The sequence below is a fragment of the Rissa tridactyla genome, chromosome 2 (genome assembly GCF_028500815.1).
Source record: "Rissa tridactyla isolate bRisTri1 chromosome 2, bRisTri1.patW.cur.20221130, whole genome shotgun sequence".
Lineage (NCBI taxonomy): Eukaryota > Metazoa > Chordata > Aves > Charadriiformes > Laridae > Rissa > Rissa tridactyla.
Window position 1 is genome coordinate 56,539,395 of NC_071467.1, and position 17,919 is coordinate 56,557,313.

General features: G+C 44.2%; 1 protein-coding gene across 8 annotated transcripts in view; it reads right to left on the reverse strand.

Moving 5' to 3' along the window:
- The window catches only part of PPP4R1 (protein phosphatase 4 regulatory subunit 1), a 69,455-nt gene extending 66,806 nt beyond the window's left edge, over positions 1-2,649 (reverse strand). For 2 of the 8 annotated variants that reach the window (XM_054189879.1, XM_054189877.1), the window contains exons 1-2: positions 2,479-2,649; positions 2,091-2,135 (exon numbers count right to left, since the gene is read on the reverse strand). In XM_054189879.1, the coding sequence (XP_054045854.1) occupies positions 2,091-2,135; positions 2,479-2,485 (52 nt within the window). In that variant the 5' untranslated portion in view covers positions 2,486-2,649. The other 6 variants (XM_054189878.1, XM_054189876.1, XM_054189883.1 and 3 more) reach the window with 5 other exon arrangements.
- Between the last annotated feature and the right edge of the window lie 15,270 nt (positions 2,650-17,919).

The following is a 17,919-nucleotide window of genomic DNA, read 5'->3' on the forward strand; positions in this document are numbered from 1 at the left end:
CACTTTTCAAAATAGCCAAACAATTGATCCCATCTCAGTCATATTATTTTGCATTTACCCAATTTCTCTTCCTAAATTATACCACCAGGACTAGAGGTATGCCCACATAGCTTTCTCCTTGTTTGTCCTTAACTACAGCCTAGCACATTCAATAGCAAGACTGCAGCTGGCAGAATCACACATGCATAAAAGCTGCCAGCACTTCCAGTTTTCTCAGAATTGCATTACTACTTCAGGAATACACCTCTAAACAAGCCTCTAAGTCTATTGCTCGAGAGAGCTGTAAATATTTGTAATATTTACAATAGAGAGGTACTGTAGGGTGGGGTTCAGGCTTGGCACCGCCAGGCAAAAATTGCATCTTTTTTTGACATTGTCTGTTTCACATGTGCAACCATGAAATGTAGTATCAAACAATGCATCAATTGGGAATGCTTTCATAAATTGCATACGACCTGTTGTACAGGGGCACAAGAAACGTTGTTTTTTACTAGATACGTACGGTCTCCCTGGTCTGTATTATTTTTCTTCATCTCAAACCCACCTCACAAGAACAAAACCACATAAAATTTAGAAACATAAAAGACACCATGTGACTGAACTATGTCCAGACAGCACTGATTCATACAGATTTCCATTTTTTTCTCTTAAAATATTATGCATAAGCATTGAGCTATTCACTTTTATCTACTTCCATCGAAACCTCAGTTAATTTTTAATGAGGTTTCAAATTTTTAGTATGGCTCCTGCCTTCAGGATGCTCTCATCTGGATTGAGTCATATCTCCACACATATATTACGCTTTAAAGACAAGACCATAACATCCAAACCATCACCAGAAACCCACGGCTACAGATTCATATCTGCAATGACTACAACCATATCTTACTTCAACTCCTGTCAAGAAAAATCATAATCTAAGTGGAAATTCAAGACCACAGAGGTTTTTTTTTTTAAAAAAAAAAGTGTTACTTCTGAGAAAGTCCTTTTGTAATCACACAAAGTTTACAAACAGCTATGCCATCAATCTGAATTTCAAGCAAGCAGCCTTGGAGAAAGACTCCCTCTTTGTACAAGGCAACGCATGATAAAAGCCTTTTAAACATCAAATCACAGAACTGAAGATGTCGAACGCTCACAGTAAAGTCTGAAAAGTGAAAATAACACTCCCCTAAAAGCGTAAGACATAAAATGAAAGCTTTTTCTCCTGCAATCCAGCCCTGGTGAGCGGCTCACTGTGCAGACTGCACGTCAGACAAAATACCTTCAGACAGCAACAAGGGTCCGCACGCCCACGGCAGATTGCGAGGCAGACGCCTGCCTTACCAGCCGCCTCCATTTTTCACTTCCGCCCCAAAATTTATCCTCCTCTGCTTTCCAAGAAGCTCCCTCGGTACTGACATTACCAACGGATGCCTTCTCACCTGAGTAACATTTTTACAGTCTGCCAGCCAGGCTTCGTATACCCCTGAGTTAGTAATTTTGCACCAGAGCCACCACATTCTGCAATTTGCTCCCTGACATGAACTCTTTTCCACACATCTCTCCAGCAGGGTCGGGAAGAGGGGGCCGGGGGGTGGGAGGGGAGGCGGAGGGGGACAAAAAAAATAAATATATACAGATATAAGGAAAAAATATACATATAAAAGGAACGAGCAACCCACACGCTGCAGCCTCCGAGCCGGCAGGTTTCTCCTCCCCGGAGGCGTCCACACACACACACGGTGGCCAGGCCGTGAAGGGACGGTTCCCCAGGGCGGCCTTCAGGCTGCCACCACACCCCCCCGGCGGGACGGCCGTTAACGGAACCCCCGCGCGCACCCCCTCCCCGCCCCGCGCGCGCTTCCCGCCGGCCAACGCACCCCGCTGCGCGGCGCCGCCGCCGCCGCCGCTCCCCCGCGGGAAAGCTCGGCGGAGCCCGCCTTGCCCCACGCGTGCCCGGCTGCGTGTCATGTACACAGGGAAGCGCGGAGCATGGCCTCCCTCCTCCTCCTGTGCCCCCGCCGCCTCCCACAATGCACCGTGGGCGCTCCCCTCTGAAGCCACTTCCTCGCCCGAAAGCCGCCCCACGCCCCCCTGGCCCCACTCACATCCGTCGATCTCTTCCTGCAGGTCCTCCTGGAGCAGCGACAGATCTGGGGGAAGGGGGGAGATACACCATGTGCCAACGTGCCCGGCCCGCCGCCGCCCCCCCCCGCGACACACCCCAGCCCCTCCCCCCCACGCGTGACCCGGCCCACCCGCGGGGCCGCCGCCGCCGCCGTTAGCGGGCTGCGCCCCGGTGCCCCCCCGCGACCTGACCCCACAGCCCCCCACGCTCTAAGCCGGACAGCAACAGGGAAGCGCTTCCGAAGCCGGGGCGGGGGAGAGGAGGAGGAGGAGGAGAAGGAGGAGGAGGGGGGGGGGGAAGAGGAGGGCTGGCGCCTCACCGGGGAGGCGGCGTGTGCGGAAAAGGGGGAGGGGGGGGGCGCTACCTACCCGCCATCTTGCTGCAGCCCCCGCGGGGCGCCCGGCTACATTTAACCCGCGGGCGAGCGGCAGAGAGGAGGGAGGCGGTGCGGGTGGCAGGCCCCGTGCGGTCCAGGCCACAGGCCCGGCGGTGTCTCCCCGCGTCCCCGGGAGAGTCGCGCAGGGAGGGAGGGAGGGAGGGAGGAACGGGCGGGCGGAGGAAGGCGGGAGGAGGAGGGGTCTGGGCCGGACACGCTGCCCCCGCCTCCGCCCGGCAGAGCCGTTCTCGCCGAGGCGGCCGCGCCTCCCCGCCCCTCGCTCTGACTCACGCCCGGAGCCGCCCGGCCTGGCCCTACCCGCCGGCAGGGAGGCCGGCGACCGCCAGTTCACGGCCCGCTCACCTGGCCTCGCCGCTTCCCCCTCACCCTCCGGCCCTCCGCCGCCATCTCGGGGCCCGGGCTCCTCCTGTCGCCCGCCGGGGGGCGGGAGGGGGCTGAGGCAAGGCCCCGGTGCCCTCCCGGCCCTGCCCTGCCCTGCCCAGCCCTGCCCTGAAAGGCCCCGCTGTGGGGTCGCCCACAGAGGTGGTCCCCCTCACCTTGAGCCGGAGGGGGGTCGCTTCCAGAGGGAATGAAGGGGTCCCGGAGAAGGTAGCGGGGCCGCAGAAGTCCCTGCTTCGGGCGTGGTGGGGTCACCAGGAGCCAAGGGTCTCCTGAGAGGTGGCCATGGCACCCTCCTTCCGTGGAGCGTCGAGTTTCGGCAGCTTAAAACCCGTGGGGTTAAAAACAGTGTGTCTTCCACTGCCGTGCCTTCTGGCTTTTGTTATAAAAAATACGCAATTTAGCTGTGCATATATGCAAAGGGATCCATCGTTTCCTGCTTTTGTTGCTTTTGACCTTGTGGTCAGCGCTGCTGATGCTGATTGCTGTCGTTTTAACTGTTTTGATAGATTTTTCTACTGTAAATTGGAAGATTAAAACTGTTGGATAAAACAAATGCTCTAATTAGCTGATACCCAGAGCACTGATAAAGGAAAGGACTGGTACTGGTGCTACCTGCGAGTCTTACCTGAGTCTTCTACAGACTTATTTTTAGCTTGGTAATAGTTGATGAAGTTGTTAAAACACAGAAAAGCAAAATACGTTAATTTTGCTCAGTTGTTCAAAAAAAGGGTGCAATTTCAGTAGCTTTGTCTTTTTTAACTGAGTGACAGCATGTCTTGTAAGCTGCTTTTTAGCATCACACAGTTGTTTTTGTTTTGTAAGTTGGACAAAGATTAAATCTCTATAGTCGTTCATGCTCTTTGCCATAGTGACTGAAAATGTGTAATCTTTTAAAATGCATACATCCCTTTCCTTACATTCCTATAGAACAGGCTATGCCCTGTTTCATACCCATTCAATCTTTAGACGAGTCACTAGGGGTCTACTGGACACTGACTACCCAACACTTGCTTTTATTCAGACATATAACCTCAAAATATGAGTAAATCAAGTAAATTCACCAGACTAAGTTATATGAACCATGCTATTCTCTGCCAGAGTAATTTAAGAGGCAATTCAGGGGAAATATTTGACATCATAAATTGCTGGCAATGTTGGATGTAATAGCAATGGACCTACAACAGAAAAATAAAGTGTACTTGAAGATCCCATTTTTATTATCTCTATTACTGCAGGTTATTTCCAGGAAGTTTTCTCTCATCTCCTCTCTGCATCCTTCACCACAATCAAGACACAGTTTTGCTTCCTCTGAATTCAGTAGCAACAACCTAAAATGTGAAGAATTGAAGGGTTTGGTCCCTTTTTCCAACCCTTTATGAAAAGGCGCTAACACACACTAACCATAGATTACTGTGGTCTGAGAGCGTAAGAGCTACCTTCACCATTATTACTATCATCAGAATGAGAAATGGAACTTAACGAGATACATCTACGACAACTGGCTTTATAAATTGGAATGCACCAGAATTACTGCTCTTAAAATTGTATTTATAGTGTTAATTATCATCAATTAATTATTGCCCCATATGTAATGCTCTCTAGAGTGTTTAGGATTTTTTTTATTTGTATGTACATATTTTTTTAAAGAGACAAAGTACAATTTGTGCAATAAGGCAAGGTAAAATGATTGCAAGAGATCATACTTAACATAGATTCATATAAATGAATTTTGGATCTTCCTATGGGCATGTGATCTTCTTAAGTGGTGGTTAGTTCTTTCTCTGTAGGCGGGACCGTGTGGTATTTAAATAGCACAGATAACAGGCATCAGTGTGATTTAGGCTTGCAAGACAAATTGTAATTGTTCAGGAATTGCAATTATTTTTGCTACATTACCCGCAGAACATCAGGCTGTGTTCCTGGGACACAGTTGGTCCCAGCACCATCACTAGCAGCCATCAGGAAAGGTCTCTGTGAGTAGAAACTCTGTGGCAAAACCTTTGTCTCATACAGTGACACACACATGGAAGGGAAAAAATAATTTAAAAAAAATAAATAATTATTTGGCTTCATGCCAACACACAATGCAAAATCCCACTTAATGAATAAGTAACCAGATATTTCTAAATCTCTCTGCCTCAGTAAATCCCCAGGTATTACTTAAGGGCCTGATACAAAGTTCCAGTTGATGGTAAGATTCCCTGCCACCGGTCACCAGCAAGGCAAGACAGAGACCCTGCAAGTGTAGGACAGACGCTGACTCTTTCAGGCAGCATGATGAACTGCCATTCTAAAATAACATACCTAATTATGAAAGAAAATTTTCATAACAGACTTGTTTTATTAGATGAGACATGTTAAGAAGCAAGCAATATAGCACCTGCCAAAACGTTCAAGCAGATCTTGTGCTGGAGTTCTCGTAGTTAGTTTGAGTACCCTTACAGGCACTGGGAAGTTAAAAATGTAAGAAATAGATAAATTCAAGTTCACGCACTCTATCTCATGGAAAAACACACTATAAAGGGTGGAAGCCAAAGCTATGGATGGAAGGATACAAATGGAAGACTGCTTGGCAAGATCCTTTGCATGTGATAAAAGACAGCTGTATTGCGATTTACCTGATGTATCTCATCATATGTCTTGCAATCAGCAAGACATTATCGTATTAACATAAAGTACTACATAAATCCTTTCAAACCGACACAAGTGACCAAGTTAGACACAAGATACCCAACGTCCATCTAGACGTAATTGCAATGTGTTATTCTGTAGTTGGATTAGTGACATTTCTTCAGTCAAAACTGCTCCAGGTATAAGGACCTCAGGCTCAAAAACCCTGCAGCCCCAAGAACTCACCCGTATTATCTTACTATATTATCACCTAGCACATTATTATCTATTTTCTCTCATTTGCTGTGAAGAAGCAAGTCTGATCAGACAATGCCAGCTTTCAATGTCCACATATTAACTAGCTTTGCATTTCTCCCAGGCTACCCTCCGTGTGTGGGAAGAGCTTCCCATAAATATCTGCGCAGCCATCTTCGCTATCCTCCTTCGCATTCCTCCGCAAACCTCTCTTTTCCTGTAAAGCCTACCAAAAAAATGTATCGGGGTTAGACTGCTGGTGCACCAAGGCAACTGCTTGTCCTCTTGAGTAATACTGACTCATAGTTTTCTTGTCCACCCCCAGGATTCTGTCTGCACGCATATGTTGTGCTTTATGGTTAAACTGTACACTCTATTTTTTAGACCAGCTTTTTGTTCTTTATAGAGTGCTTAACCAAAATTGGCCCATGACTAAATATAGGGATTAAGATACATACACAGACATGAGCACAGGGGTACCTGTAATACATCTGGATACACATGAAAAACAGATATACATCTGTTGGCTGAAGCCTGGGACGCGGTCAATTTCCATTTGAAAATATAGTAAAGCATTCCTACTAAAAAGAGGTGTTCACCATAAAACCTTTCCTTTCTTCTCCTTTCCCTTTTCCTTCCTTCTCTCCTTCCTTATTGCTGTTCTTTTTTTCTTCCCCAGTGAAAATACTGGAGGGGTTTTTTGATACGTCCCACGTGGTTGTGAAAGTTTTTGACTCGGCACCACTTAGTTTTATTTAATTTCCCCTGTTCCGTTGGTAAGAGTTTGAGCTGGTGACTACCTGTGAACCTTAACATCAGAGTCCAGTTGCCGCTGTACCAGTGAAGGCTTCGCAGAAGGATTATAAACACATTAGCATGCCAACCATGAATAAATTAACACCTAAATTTGCTGACAAAGAGCTTGGTTAGTATGAAGTTAAGTTTGCCTTGGGGATTCCTCATGTCATTCCAGGACAGCAACAAGTTCAGTGGCAAGTTCAAGTGATGCTCAGACCTCTGAAAACTAGGAAATGCCCACCTGAGGTTCATGCTGGTGCAACGTTAAGGCTACACCTGGAGCTCGCAATGGCTCTTGGCATTAATTTGCAGACAAATCTATTGCACCAGTAGCATGAAGATGGTAGCTGTGTGGGCAAAAGGAAGAGAGGCGTGTAAATCAGGGAGACAAGTCTTGATGCCTTTATTTTGCAGTTAAGACCACTAACAGTGGTGATATCTCCACCTCCTTTGTCTGTAGACACTGTGTGATGGTGCTCTGTGATCTTTATGGCGGGTAAGTGAAAGTCTATGTATCTGATTCTATTCGCGCTCAAGCTCACTGTAAAAGAGAACAAAGAATTAATGCATCAAAGGCTGTTCCGGGGAGCTGGGTGCCAGTGCTTGAAGGCAGCACATGTACAGGATTCTTTGTTTAGTAACACTCGCCTGGACACAGATTTTCATTTAAGAGAGCTGTGAGATGCTCTGCTTCAGGAATCATGTGTCATGCATATGTATGCTCCGGGGAGACTGAATCACTGATCAAACAAGGCAGAGTTCACGTTGTACCGATGTACCTTGGCTCTGGATTTCCTGGTTCTCAGAGATTTGTGTCTCACCGACATATTGGAAGGAAACAAGACTGAGCAACCAGAAAGTGAGTCTTTTCCTCACTGAATTGCCTGTTGATTTTTCTTTTTTTTTTTTTCTTTTGGGCAGAGAGAAAAAAAAATCAGAGTTTTGGCTATTTCAAGAAATTACAGCAACCACATATATGTGCAGCAGGGATACTGTTGTAGTAGACACCAATATCCCCCAACCTTCCATCCTAGATCTCCAAATCATTTTGAAAGGAAATAAAGGTCATTACTCTCATCTTACAGGTAACGAAGCAGTGAAGAAAAGAAGCAAAGTGATGTGCCTGATACTTTTTGAGGCTCAAGAATGAATCTTATGAGGAATAATTGAAGGAGCTGGGACTGTTTAGTTTGAGGAAGAGGAGGCTGAGGGGAGACCTCATCACTCTCTACAACTACTTGAAAGGACATTGTAGAGAGGTTGGTGCTGGTCTCTTCTCACAGGTAATTAGTGATAGAACAAGAGGGAATGGATTCAAGCTGCAGCAGGGTAGGGTTAGGCTGGACATTAGGAAAAAATTCTTCACAGAAAGAGTGGTCAGACACTGGAACAGGCTGCCCAGGGAGGTGGTGTAGTCACCATCCCTGGATGTGTTTAAGACTCATTTAGATGTGGTGTTAAGGGACATGGTGTAAGGGAGAACTTTGTAGAGTGGAGTTGATGGTTGGACTCAATGATCCCAAGGGTCTTTTCCAACCTAAATGATTCTATGATTCTATGGAAAATAGTGAATAAAATATAACAAAACACACCCCAAAAAAATCTTCCATGCTATTTTTCGCTATCTGATGCCAGCGCATATGTGACAGGTAGCAATGTAATGCGTGATTCTGAATGTGCCAGCTCTAAGTTACATGCCAGGCCAGACCCTGCCTCCTTGTTAGACCTGCCCTTGAGTCAGCCAGGCTTTCCAGCCTTTCCTCAGCCCACGCAGTCTCCTCACCCAACCAGCCCCTACCAGGCAACACCTAACCTGATTTTCAGATTAATATATTTGCATTTATTCACTCCTTCATTTCCTGGTCTCCTGAGTTTAAATTTGCATCTCTCTAGGTCTGCTTAGATATTGGCACATACAAACAGCTCACACTCTTCTTCTCCTGAATCAGAGTTGAGTTCTGATTGAGTTCTGTTCCCAGAACACATCTCGGAGGGACAAGTGGGACTGAATTACCACTACCACCAAACCCACTTTCCCTATTGGCAGTTGTCCTCCAATATCAGTTTCACATTCTTCCAACTTGTCCCTTCCTATGATCCTTTCTCTTCTTACTACAGCACCAGTGCTCCCCACCCTCTTGCTCCTCCATCCTGAACTCCTCTCAGCAAGCTGCGCTTCAAATTCTTTTTTCATCAACAGTTTTTGAACCTTCTTACTGTTTTCTTACACTCAAAATGCATTTTTCCAAAGTGAAATAGAAACAAAACCCAAATCCTGACCCAAGTGGGGTCTGCGAACCTGTCTGCAGACCCTTTTCAGATTTGAACTGGGCTTAGGTCAGCTTCAAGAGTAACTCTGGTTCACAACCTGTGTGAATACTGCCTGTCTGGAAGTCTTCTTGGCCACCCTATTGAGCCAGCAACAGTGTAATCCATTTAGTCAGGGAGAATTGGGTACATGCCTATGCAGGCAGCTAAGCTCTGTTTTTGCTGATCTGAAGGGTGGTAGGTGCCAGTGGGATGTGTGTCAGGAGAATGATTGCTTTGAGACATGGCTTGTTATCCCAGTCTGTGAGGTTGCTAGGACCTGTCGACCCTAAAAAATGCGAGGAGTGGAGAAGTCAAGGGGTTACATCCTAAGAATTCTTTGTTTAGATAACCCTGGCTCTTGTAGGAAGCACACTGAATTTCAGGGTCAGTAACACACGTGTATTTTGGACCTTTGGAGGAGTCAGTCTTTAGATGTGTGTATTTGTACAGTCTTTTGAGGGCATTTGAGGGCAGAACTCATTCTGCTTGTGCTCTAGCTCAATCAGCAACAGTGTAATTACAGTTCATGTAGCACTGAGCCCAGACAGGCGTATGGACGGACAGTGGCACGCCATTTGGAAACCAGTCAAATATACGCAAAATACAGCAGAGGTCCGTTCACTGAAGAAATAATTGAAATCAAAATTGTTGTTTCTCTAAAAGTGGAGGCTGAGAATATTCTAAAAGACTCAATGTCTATCTTATTTACAGTGTTAGAAAATGATCTACAGACTATGAGCAAGGATTGTATAACAGAGGAAACAACCACCAAAAATCTACCCAAAATAAGGAAGACAACTGAATGATGGCTCTTGACATGTGCCAGTTCCGACACATAACTTTTTAGCTATTGAACTGGGAGGGAATCCAAAGAACAAATTGTTTTATCTGAAATAAATGTACATAAAACTAGAGGGGATTCAAATAAACATGAAATCCCATGTATAACCTCTGAGGAAGATGGTGATACAGTATGAGTTACGAAATATGACAATATACAGGGCCAGATGGTTTGTAACAGCAAGTATCAAAAGTTTAAAGAACTGCCTGGTCCAAAAATAGTTCCTTTGTTTAATTAAATTACCTAAGACATGAAAGGGCAATTACAGTCCTAAAGCAACTCCTGGCTAGGCTCATTGTCTCAATAATTTCCAAATCAACTTTGCTGACTTGATATATAAATAACCATTTCCTTTTTTTTTTTTTTAAAAGCAACATATAGGGCTTGAACCACCAGGTGCCTGGTTGTGGTACAAATGTAAGCTGTAACATTTTTTAACTGTGGGAAGAGTTAAAGGGTGTGAGGTATATTAAGAAGCTTCTTTACATTACTGCATTTCTTGGACGACTTCTTGGATTCGAGCACTGGCAACATTTCAGGTTCAAAGGTTTTTGTTTAAAATGAGATTTAATGTACGTAGACCATAGCATTGCCAATAATATCTTGAACTGGGTGTGTTTTATTGGGTGATTCATAAAGAAAGTCCGACAAAGTATGCACAGTGGTATTGGAATGTGGGTGGGATCAAAGTAATGATTTAGTGGAATATGATTGTCAAGCACAGCACACAGGAAATCTTCTTTCTGAATAAAGATGGGTTTAGCCCATGAGAACCTCAGTGTATTTCCAAGTGTCATTTATTCCAGTGAACCCCAGTGAAAATATCAAAAAGAAATGAGAAAGCTGCATCGTTCACCCTCAGATATTCCATTGGCAACAAGACTACAGTCAGACTTGTTGGGAGTAAAGGGCAGGAAAACAAATAAAATTAATAAAAATAACATTTATTTAAAGGGTCACTGTCTGCAGTTCCAGCACAGAAGAAAATTCTATGTGTTCTCTGACAGGATGGCTGCAACACTTTTATTTAAATACAATTTTGCTATTAATTGAGCATCCATAAGCCTGCTGAGCTGGGTTTGTTGTGATTGTACATTTGCATGCATATACCTCGCTCTCTCTGCACTCTTCCTGTTCGCATCCCTTTCCAGCCAGCATTTTGAAAACTGCAGCGTTGATTTCGTTGCTGAGACTAAGGAGCCACTCATACTGAGAACAAGAAGCTCTAACACTGGGAAACCGGTGGGTTTCATACTGGTAGGAGTGATAATGGTGTCCTGAGTTCAATCATTAAAAAGCAAGCTGTTACATTTATAAAACATCTGTTTAAATATATTATGTTTGATGTCTCTTTGGCTCCCAATCAAGCATTACATCTCTCTTTTTCAGTACTGCTTGCTAAACGGTAGGAACGGAGTAGTCTGCCCTTACCCCTGCTTTCTCCACTCTGATACACCCGGAGGGCACAACCACCTCGGAAGCCCAGTGGTGTGTCCCCACAGCCCCGCACGGCTGAGGGATGTCACGATCCAACCAGCAGAACACCTCCGCTTTTCCGCATACCCAGCGGATGGCACGGCACGTACATGCGCTGTGCGTCAGGGAGCCGGAGCAGACAGGCTTTCTCTTTGCTTTAACAGTACCACTGCCATTTTTCAATGCCTCGGTACGGTTCAGTGGCTAAACCATGTTATTACAGTGGTCCTAACTGCTTCCTCGGCAAAATCCATGCATTTGTGAGGTAGGACAGTTTACTGGAATAAAAGGAAAACTAGCAATAGGAAGGCTGTGGATACCCTGTTTCACAAGGAAGAGTTTTATGGAGGAAAGGGAGCTTGCAAGACTTACACTCCCAGAAAACAGGGGCAGAAAGGGTCAAGGTGCACTCTCCTGCAGAACAGGAGCTAAAAGAAAAACTGTAGCCCTGAGCCTAATGCTGGAAAGAATTCGGTATAGGAAACAGTGCAGATATATCTGTTTTCAGAAGGCTTTCTACCTTTGACTTTGAAAGGCAGCCTGCTGTTTTCCAAGACCTGTGTATAGAGAGTTAATATTCCACAGATGCTATTTAGTCCTCAACATTTCCTATATCAATTCTGTTTTCTTTAAGGGTATGAATGCTATTAACCCATAGGTTAATGCATCAGCTTTCAATAATATATTACGTCCTTTCACTCAAATATACTTTAAGATTTAAATTAGATTAAATACACAGGGAAGATTTTAGTTTGTAATTTGCCCCAGCGAGAAACAGATTAAATAGAAGGCTGTGCTTGCTGTGGTGTCCTTCACCTACCCCTTAAAAATTAATCTATACAGTTCTCAAAATTGTCAGGGAACAAAACTTTAGGATATTAGGAATATAGGAATAAAGGAAAAGTCCTTTCTCTTGGAAAGCTCTAGCTTATATGTGTTTATATACATCTGATGATACCTTTTGGTAAGCAAACAGAAAAGCATGCAGTGTACAGCATGCCAGCACAAGTTAGAGGAGAGGCAGTGAAAATTTGGCTTATCTTGAAAAAACAAGCTGTTAGAGTGATTTTGTTTCTTTGATCCAGAGTTAGAGCTTTCATAAAGATAGAGCTGGGAGCAGCATGCCTTGCTTTAAGATAGACTTTCTGTGTTCTTATCCTCAAAAATCTCTGCATCCTTTTTCCTTCCACATTTAGCTCCTTAGATGCCACTAACACAGCATATGTACATTGAGCCTGATTACATGCCTGTTTTATTTCTTCCCTCTGGCTAGATAAACAAACCAACCAGCCCTCAGTTTGAGCTCAATTTTTGGGTGACCGGTTCAAGAATAGGTGTAGAATAGGTGTCCCCTCAAAGGGATGCTTATGTCCTCACTCCCATGTTGGAATAAAGAAGATGTTATGAAGTTGCTACTGCTGTGGGACAACACAGCCGGGGAGCTCTGCATTTGGATAAAAGTCTTTGAGCTCACAGAGTGTCGTTTTCCTCCCTTTCCTGTAGGATAAAGCCAGCTGTGAGTTCCATTTTTCCCCATCCTCTGTGCAAAGCATTTGGGACTCAGCTCCCCAAATCCTCTGTTATTTCCAGAGGTCTGATTTCCTTACTTTCCAGGTTGCTGTTTGTTCTGCAAGCCACAAGCAAGCGCTACGACATAGGTCACCCGGATGCCCAAGTGCTCCCATTCCCCGTGGAGGAGCCAAAGGAGATATTCCCACCGGGGTGCAGCTCACCTGAGCTTTTTTGGAACAGGGATTACAGTCAAGACACATGCCCAGAAGTTCAGTGAACGATAGTAGCTTGAATAGTCCAAATTTTTCATGGGCTAAGCCCCTCCCTTGCTAATGACCGCATGAACACCTGCACCTGAACGGCTGGAGACCACATCTCCATTCCAGCCACCTGTCCTAATGAAAAGGTTTATTTGGCTTCTCAAACTCAGACTTCAACCAAGGGGTGAAGAGTTCAACCAAGACGTATTTTTTTAAAATATGTCCTAAGACCAAAATGAGACTTTTGTCTCTTTCTGTGTTTTGACTGAATGATATCTTGCCTCTGTCAGAGTGTCAGATTTAATTATTTTCTAATCCATTTTATCACCCACCTGATATCATTAGAAAGATTATGACTGTGGTAGCTTCTCTCTAAGGTTGTCCTGCAGAAAGATCTTCACTTTGCTGGCTCCATTACTGCAGTTAACTAGTGCCAGTTCTCTTTAAACTATACCTTCACAACTGACCTTTCCAATTATTGCTCTATTATTTTTATTCTCATCTGTTCTTAAAACTTTTCTAACTGTGAAGGTGAGAGATGTGATTTCCGGATCTACCTGCTACTTGATGGAGGTGTCTCTGCATACCCTTAGAATGCAGGCTTAGCGTAGAACTTTGCTTGGCATTTAATCACCCTAAATAATAACATTTAGAGCCTCCTAGTGTAGTACAGGATCTTTGTACCTGATGCACCCCTCACCGTTCAATCACCTTTAAAGAAACCACAAAAAATTATTGAAGGGGAGGGTAAAAAATCTCGACTGATAAAATACGCTGCATTGGGCATATTTCCGATTTCTGCTCTTCAAGATGGCCTCTTAGCTATTAGTTATGTCAGGGTAATCATCATCTGTTGGTGCACTCAAGGCCCTGACAAGTTATTGCTTATTTGAAGAGATTGTTATATTATCAGTCCTCATTAAAAAAATAAAGCTTTCGATCAAGTAGTGCATCCTTGTCCCCCTTGTAAATTATTTTATTACTAAATATTCAAAAACCTACAAAAAAAACCATACAGACTTCTCATTTATTTTTAGGTTTGAACAAACTCAGATTATCTGTGTGGAAGGCAAATTCCATAAATAGGCAGTACTACCACTGATGTACATGGAAATTGGAATAAATATTAAACAAGGGCTTGTCCTGAAAGAAAAATACAGGCATCATAACAGCAATAATTATAATTTTTGTGGTCAAAACTTTGCAAAACTGCAGGTTTCTTTAAGGGTTAATTTGTCCTCATAAAGGACATAGACTCAAAGGGGATTTGAAGTTTACATCAAACTTCCTCTGCATTTCAGAACTGTTTAGACTGGTGGTGGGAAGAGGAGAGGTCACGCTCCCAAACTCAGACTTCAACCCATTCAAACACACAAAAAATTTACTCATAGCAGAAAGAGTTAGGAACTCTAAGGAACTCTATCTTTCCTGCTGTAGATTTTTTGGATTGATGAGAATTTCTTGATCAGATTTTTCTCCGTCTGAGATTGCTTTCTCAAATTGTTTTCCTATTTAGTGTTTGTATTGCAAAGAACCATCTCACTGTTAAATCTAAACAAATGAATCAACTTTAGTCCGTAAGATAAGTCTCCTCGGTCACCACCTGGCTTACAACTGAATTTTAATTCCTCCTTTTCAGTTGCCTCATGGTTGTTTACAATGAACACCCAGTTCCACTGCTGCAGACAAAAAGACAGGAGCGACACCACAAGCTGGCTATGGACACCCTGCTCGCCACCTAAACTACTGTAAGGCCAGGATGGGTAGAAGCATTTTCATTTGAGGCTTGTTTGGAAGAACCCTCTTTGGGTCTTCTGTAACCAGAGGAAGCACCTATCAACGTGCATTCACTGCCTGAGGATTTAATGAGGAAAAATCAATGTGAAGTTCGAACCTTCTCTGGCTGGCAGCGCACACACACTGGGCATGTTTTAGACAAACCTGGTGCCCACTTGGCAGGACAAATTCCTGACAGTATAAGAGCCCTGTTATCTCTCCTTGGCAATACGCACAATAGGAGACTGCTTGCTTGACAATGAAACGTTGGCCTTAATATAATACCCTTTTCATAGTTTACAAGGCTAAGCTTAATTAAAAGGAGAATTGTGGATGGCCTCCTTTCATTTGGTAGTAAACACAGGCTCCTTCACCCCATACAAAGCTAATGGTGGTAAAGCTAATAGTGTACTGTGGAATATACTGCTAGAGGGAAACAGCATTGCTATTCAGTAAATCCAGTTGTAATTTATAATGAGACCCTCACTGGGCTGCTCCTGCAGCGAGCCAGAAGGCAAGAAGGTATCGCTGTCCTGCTGCAAAGCCTCCCTGCGTTTTGAAGCAGAGATCTCTCTCCATTGATTGCTCCAAGCAGACAACATCTAATTGGGTGAAGCTGATCTTTACGTTCCCTTTTCAAGCAGCGACTAACAGGTATCAGCTATACCAGAAGCATAAAAACAACGGAGCAAACCAATGTCAGCACCACCGAAAGTAAACTGAGACAGTTCATGTCACCTCCGTGAACTCACTCATGATAAATCACACTGTCTTCTCAAACTGCACTCAAAATTGACAGGCCAAGGAGAAAATCTGCAAAATGAAACGTGTTATAATAGCTACGGACACGACTGAATTGCAACCTTGAATGCCCACAGCCAGCGAGCCCCCTGTTCTGAACTGCGCCTTGGTACATGAAATCACAACAAACCTTTTGTTTAGATCGCTGTTTACATTGCAAGCATGTGCGTGCTCAGGCATATTTTTGTATGGAATGTCACACGAGTAAGGACTCATCCAGCATCGTGGGCTCACATAAGTATTTTCATAAGGTTCATATGGAAAAGGAGATTGATAATAAGATATGGAGCTTTCATCAGGAATTGACTGTATGAATTCATCCTGTGTAAGTGATATACAGGCTGAAGCATCTGGATGGTTCTTGCTGGACTAAATGAAATCACATTAGTGATTTCAATCTCAGTAGAAAGAGCTCTAACTTGATTCACTTGTGATATATCAGGCCTGATGTCCAGCCTGAACAGTTGGTGTTGACTGGTAAATTTACTCAGTGATATAGACAAATCATTGATTGGATCACCAAATCTTGACTTGTCTTATATCAGCTAATCTCAGAAATTTCTTATTACATATATCAAACTCTGCCTTTAAATTAGTTTGCTTTTTATTTATTGCTCTGGCAGCTATTGTTAGAAAGAGTTTCCAAAGCCTTGGAAAGCCCTACTCCTAACTTCCAGTTCAAATCCATCTAAGGCCAATTTAAGTCTATTTTTTAGTTGAACTGGTATTTTGCTTTAGCTAGTTCTTGTCCTTTCTTGGTGCTTAATTGCCTATAGTATACACAGTGTTCTTGTACTTTGGCTTCTGGTTTTCAGGTGTAAGAAAAAAGGTTTTTTTGATTCTTTCCCCATCTAAGTCTCAGTGGAGAAGTAGCACTATCACCAGCTTGGGGCTATGGGACATCACTTGCAAAGAATGAGAAAACTTGCATTACTTTTCACTACCATTCTCCTGCGATAGGAGATTGCCCTGGGGATTAACGGTGAACCAGTGGAGTAAATTCGACCCTCTTGACAAACTTATATTTATTACTGCCAAAATCTTTCCCAAGCACTTTAGGAACAGTGTATCTCTTACAAGGTCTATGAAGAAGCATGCCGGTAAGCTTTATTCAAACAACCCCCAGGTTTTTTTCAATAGCAATAATGCTGCTTTTCAAAATACTTGGCAGTGAAGCTGCAAGTAGGATCTTGCAGAGGTTTACTCCCCTCTAACCTCTCCCAGCAGATTTCCTATTCAGGATGGAGTAACTGGACTATATAAATGCCACAAACAAGAGCTGTTAAAACATGAAGAGACACTACAATAAAATGAAGTAACAGGCAGCTGCAGATTCTCCTGGCATTAATGCTATGAGGGGCCTAATTTACTTTTTGCATGTGAAATGAAGTGGAATAACCCTACTCAAGCTAAAAAAAAAAAATAATTTGCAGTGGTTTAAGAGCTATGTGACTGAAATTGGAATCAGGCCCTTGATTTCCAGAAGGTCATTCCTGTACTTCTCAGGTTTTCATGTCTCAGGAGCCTCATGATGCCATTCCAGGGCAGCCCTTTTCTAACTTTTGTGGTGGTTAAGTAAACAAAAGAACAAAAAATAGCATCTTCCAGAATTTTAGCCATTTCGTAACCACTGGATTTTGTGTGGGATCTAGGGTCGGAGCTGGAAGCTGCGCCTCCTGCTCGAAGAACTGCTTGCTCAGCAGCAGCTGCTTTCCTTTTAAGAGATTTTGGCAGTTCCTTGGGCAGGCACCGGCAAAATTTCCGTGGCGGCAGTCATTGCTGTACTGCACGTTTGTGTCATCCATGGGACGCAGAGGCATTTCTCCCCGGGCAGCATTGAGTTAACTTGCCTGCCGCTCTGAGCCTTGGGAATAAGAGCTGGGATGGCAGCCCATAGTAGGAGGGTCTGGATTGAACTCGCCAGTGAAGAGGAGGGATAACATTTTTGTGTGAGGAAGATGCTTGCCAAGAAATGGAGAGGGAAAGCAACAGTGTGAGAAAGGAAGTAACTCATCAGGTGCTCGGGACAGGCAACAGCAGTTTCGGGAGATGGGTACACATCAGGGTCTTGGAGGGATCTTTCTCTGCATAGGTCACTCAGCGGAGACAGAAAGCAGGAGGAGGAAGGCAAATGCCTTCATAAACCTGGGAAAATTGCCAGCACCTCACAAGCATCCAGTTTCCTACCAATATAGGCTAGATAGATACCACTACACCACTTTTAGAGAGGCTGTAGAAAACTTTTACATGTAGGACCGGTTTTCTACCAGCACGAACCCCAGGAACATGTAGGGGGCAGCAGCATTGCTGGAGGACCACACGCCGAACAGGGCACTGCCAGGCACCCAGCCCCAGGTCTCACAGCAAGGCAACGCTGCAGGCGGGAGAATAA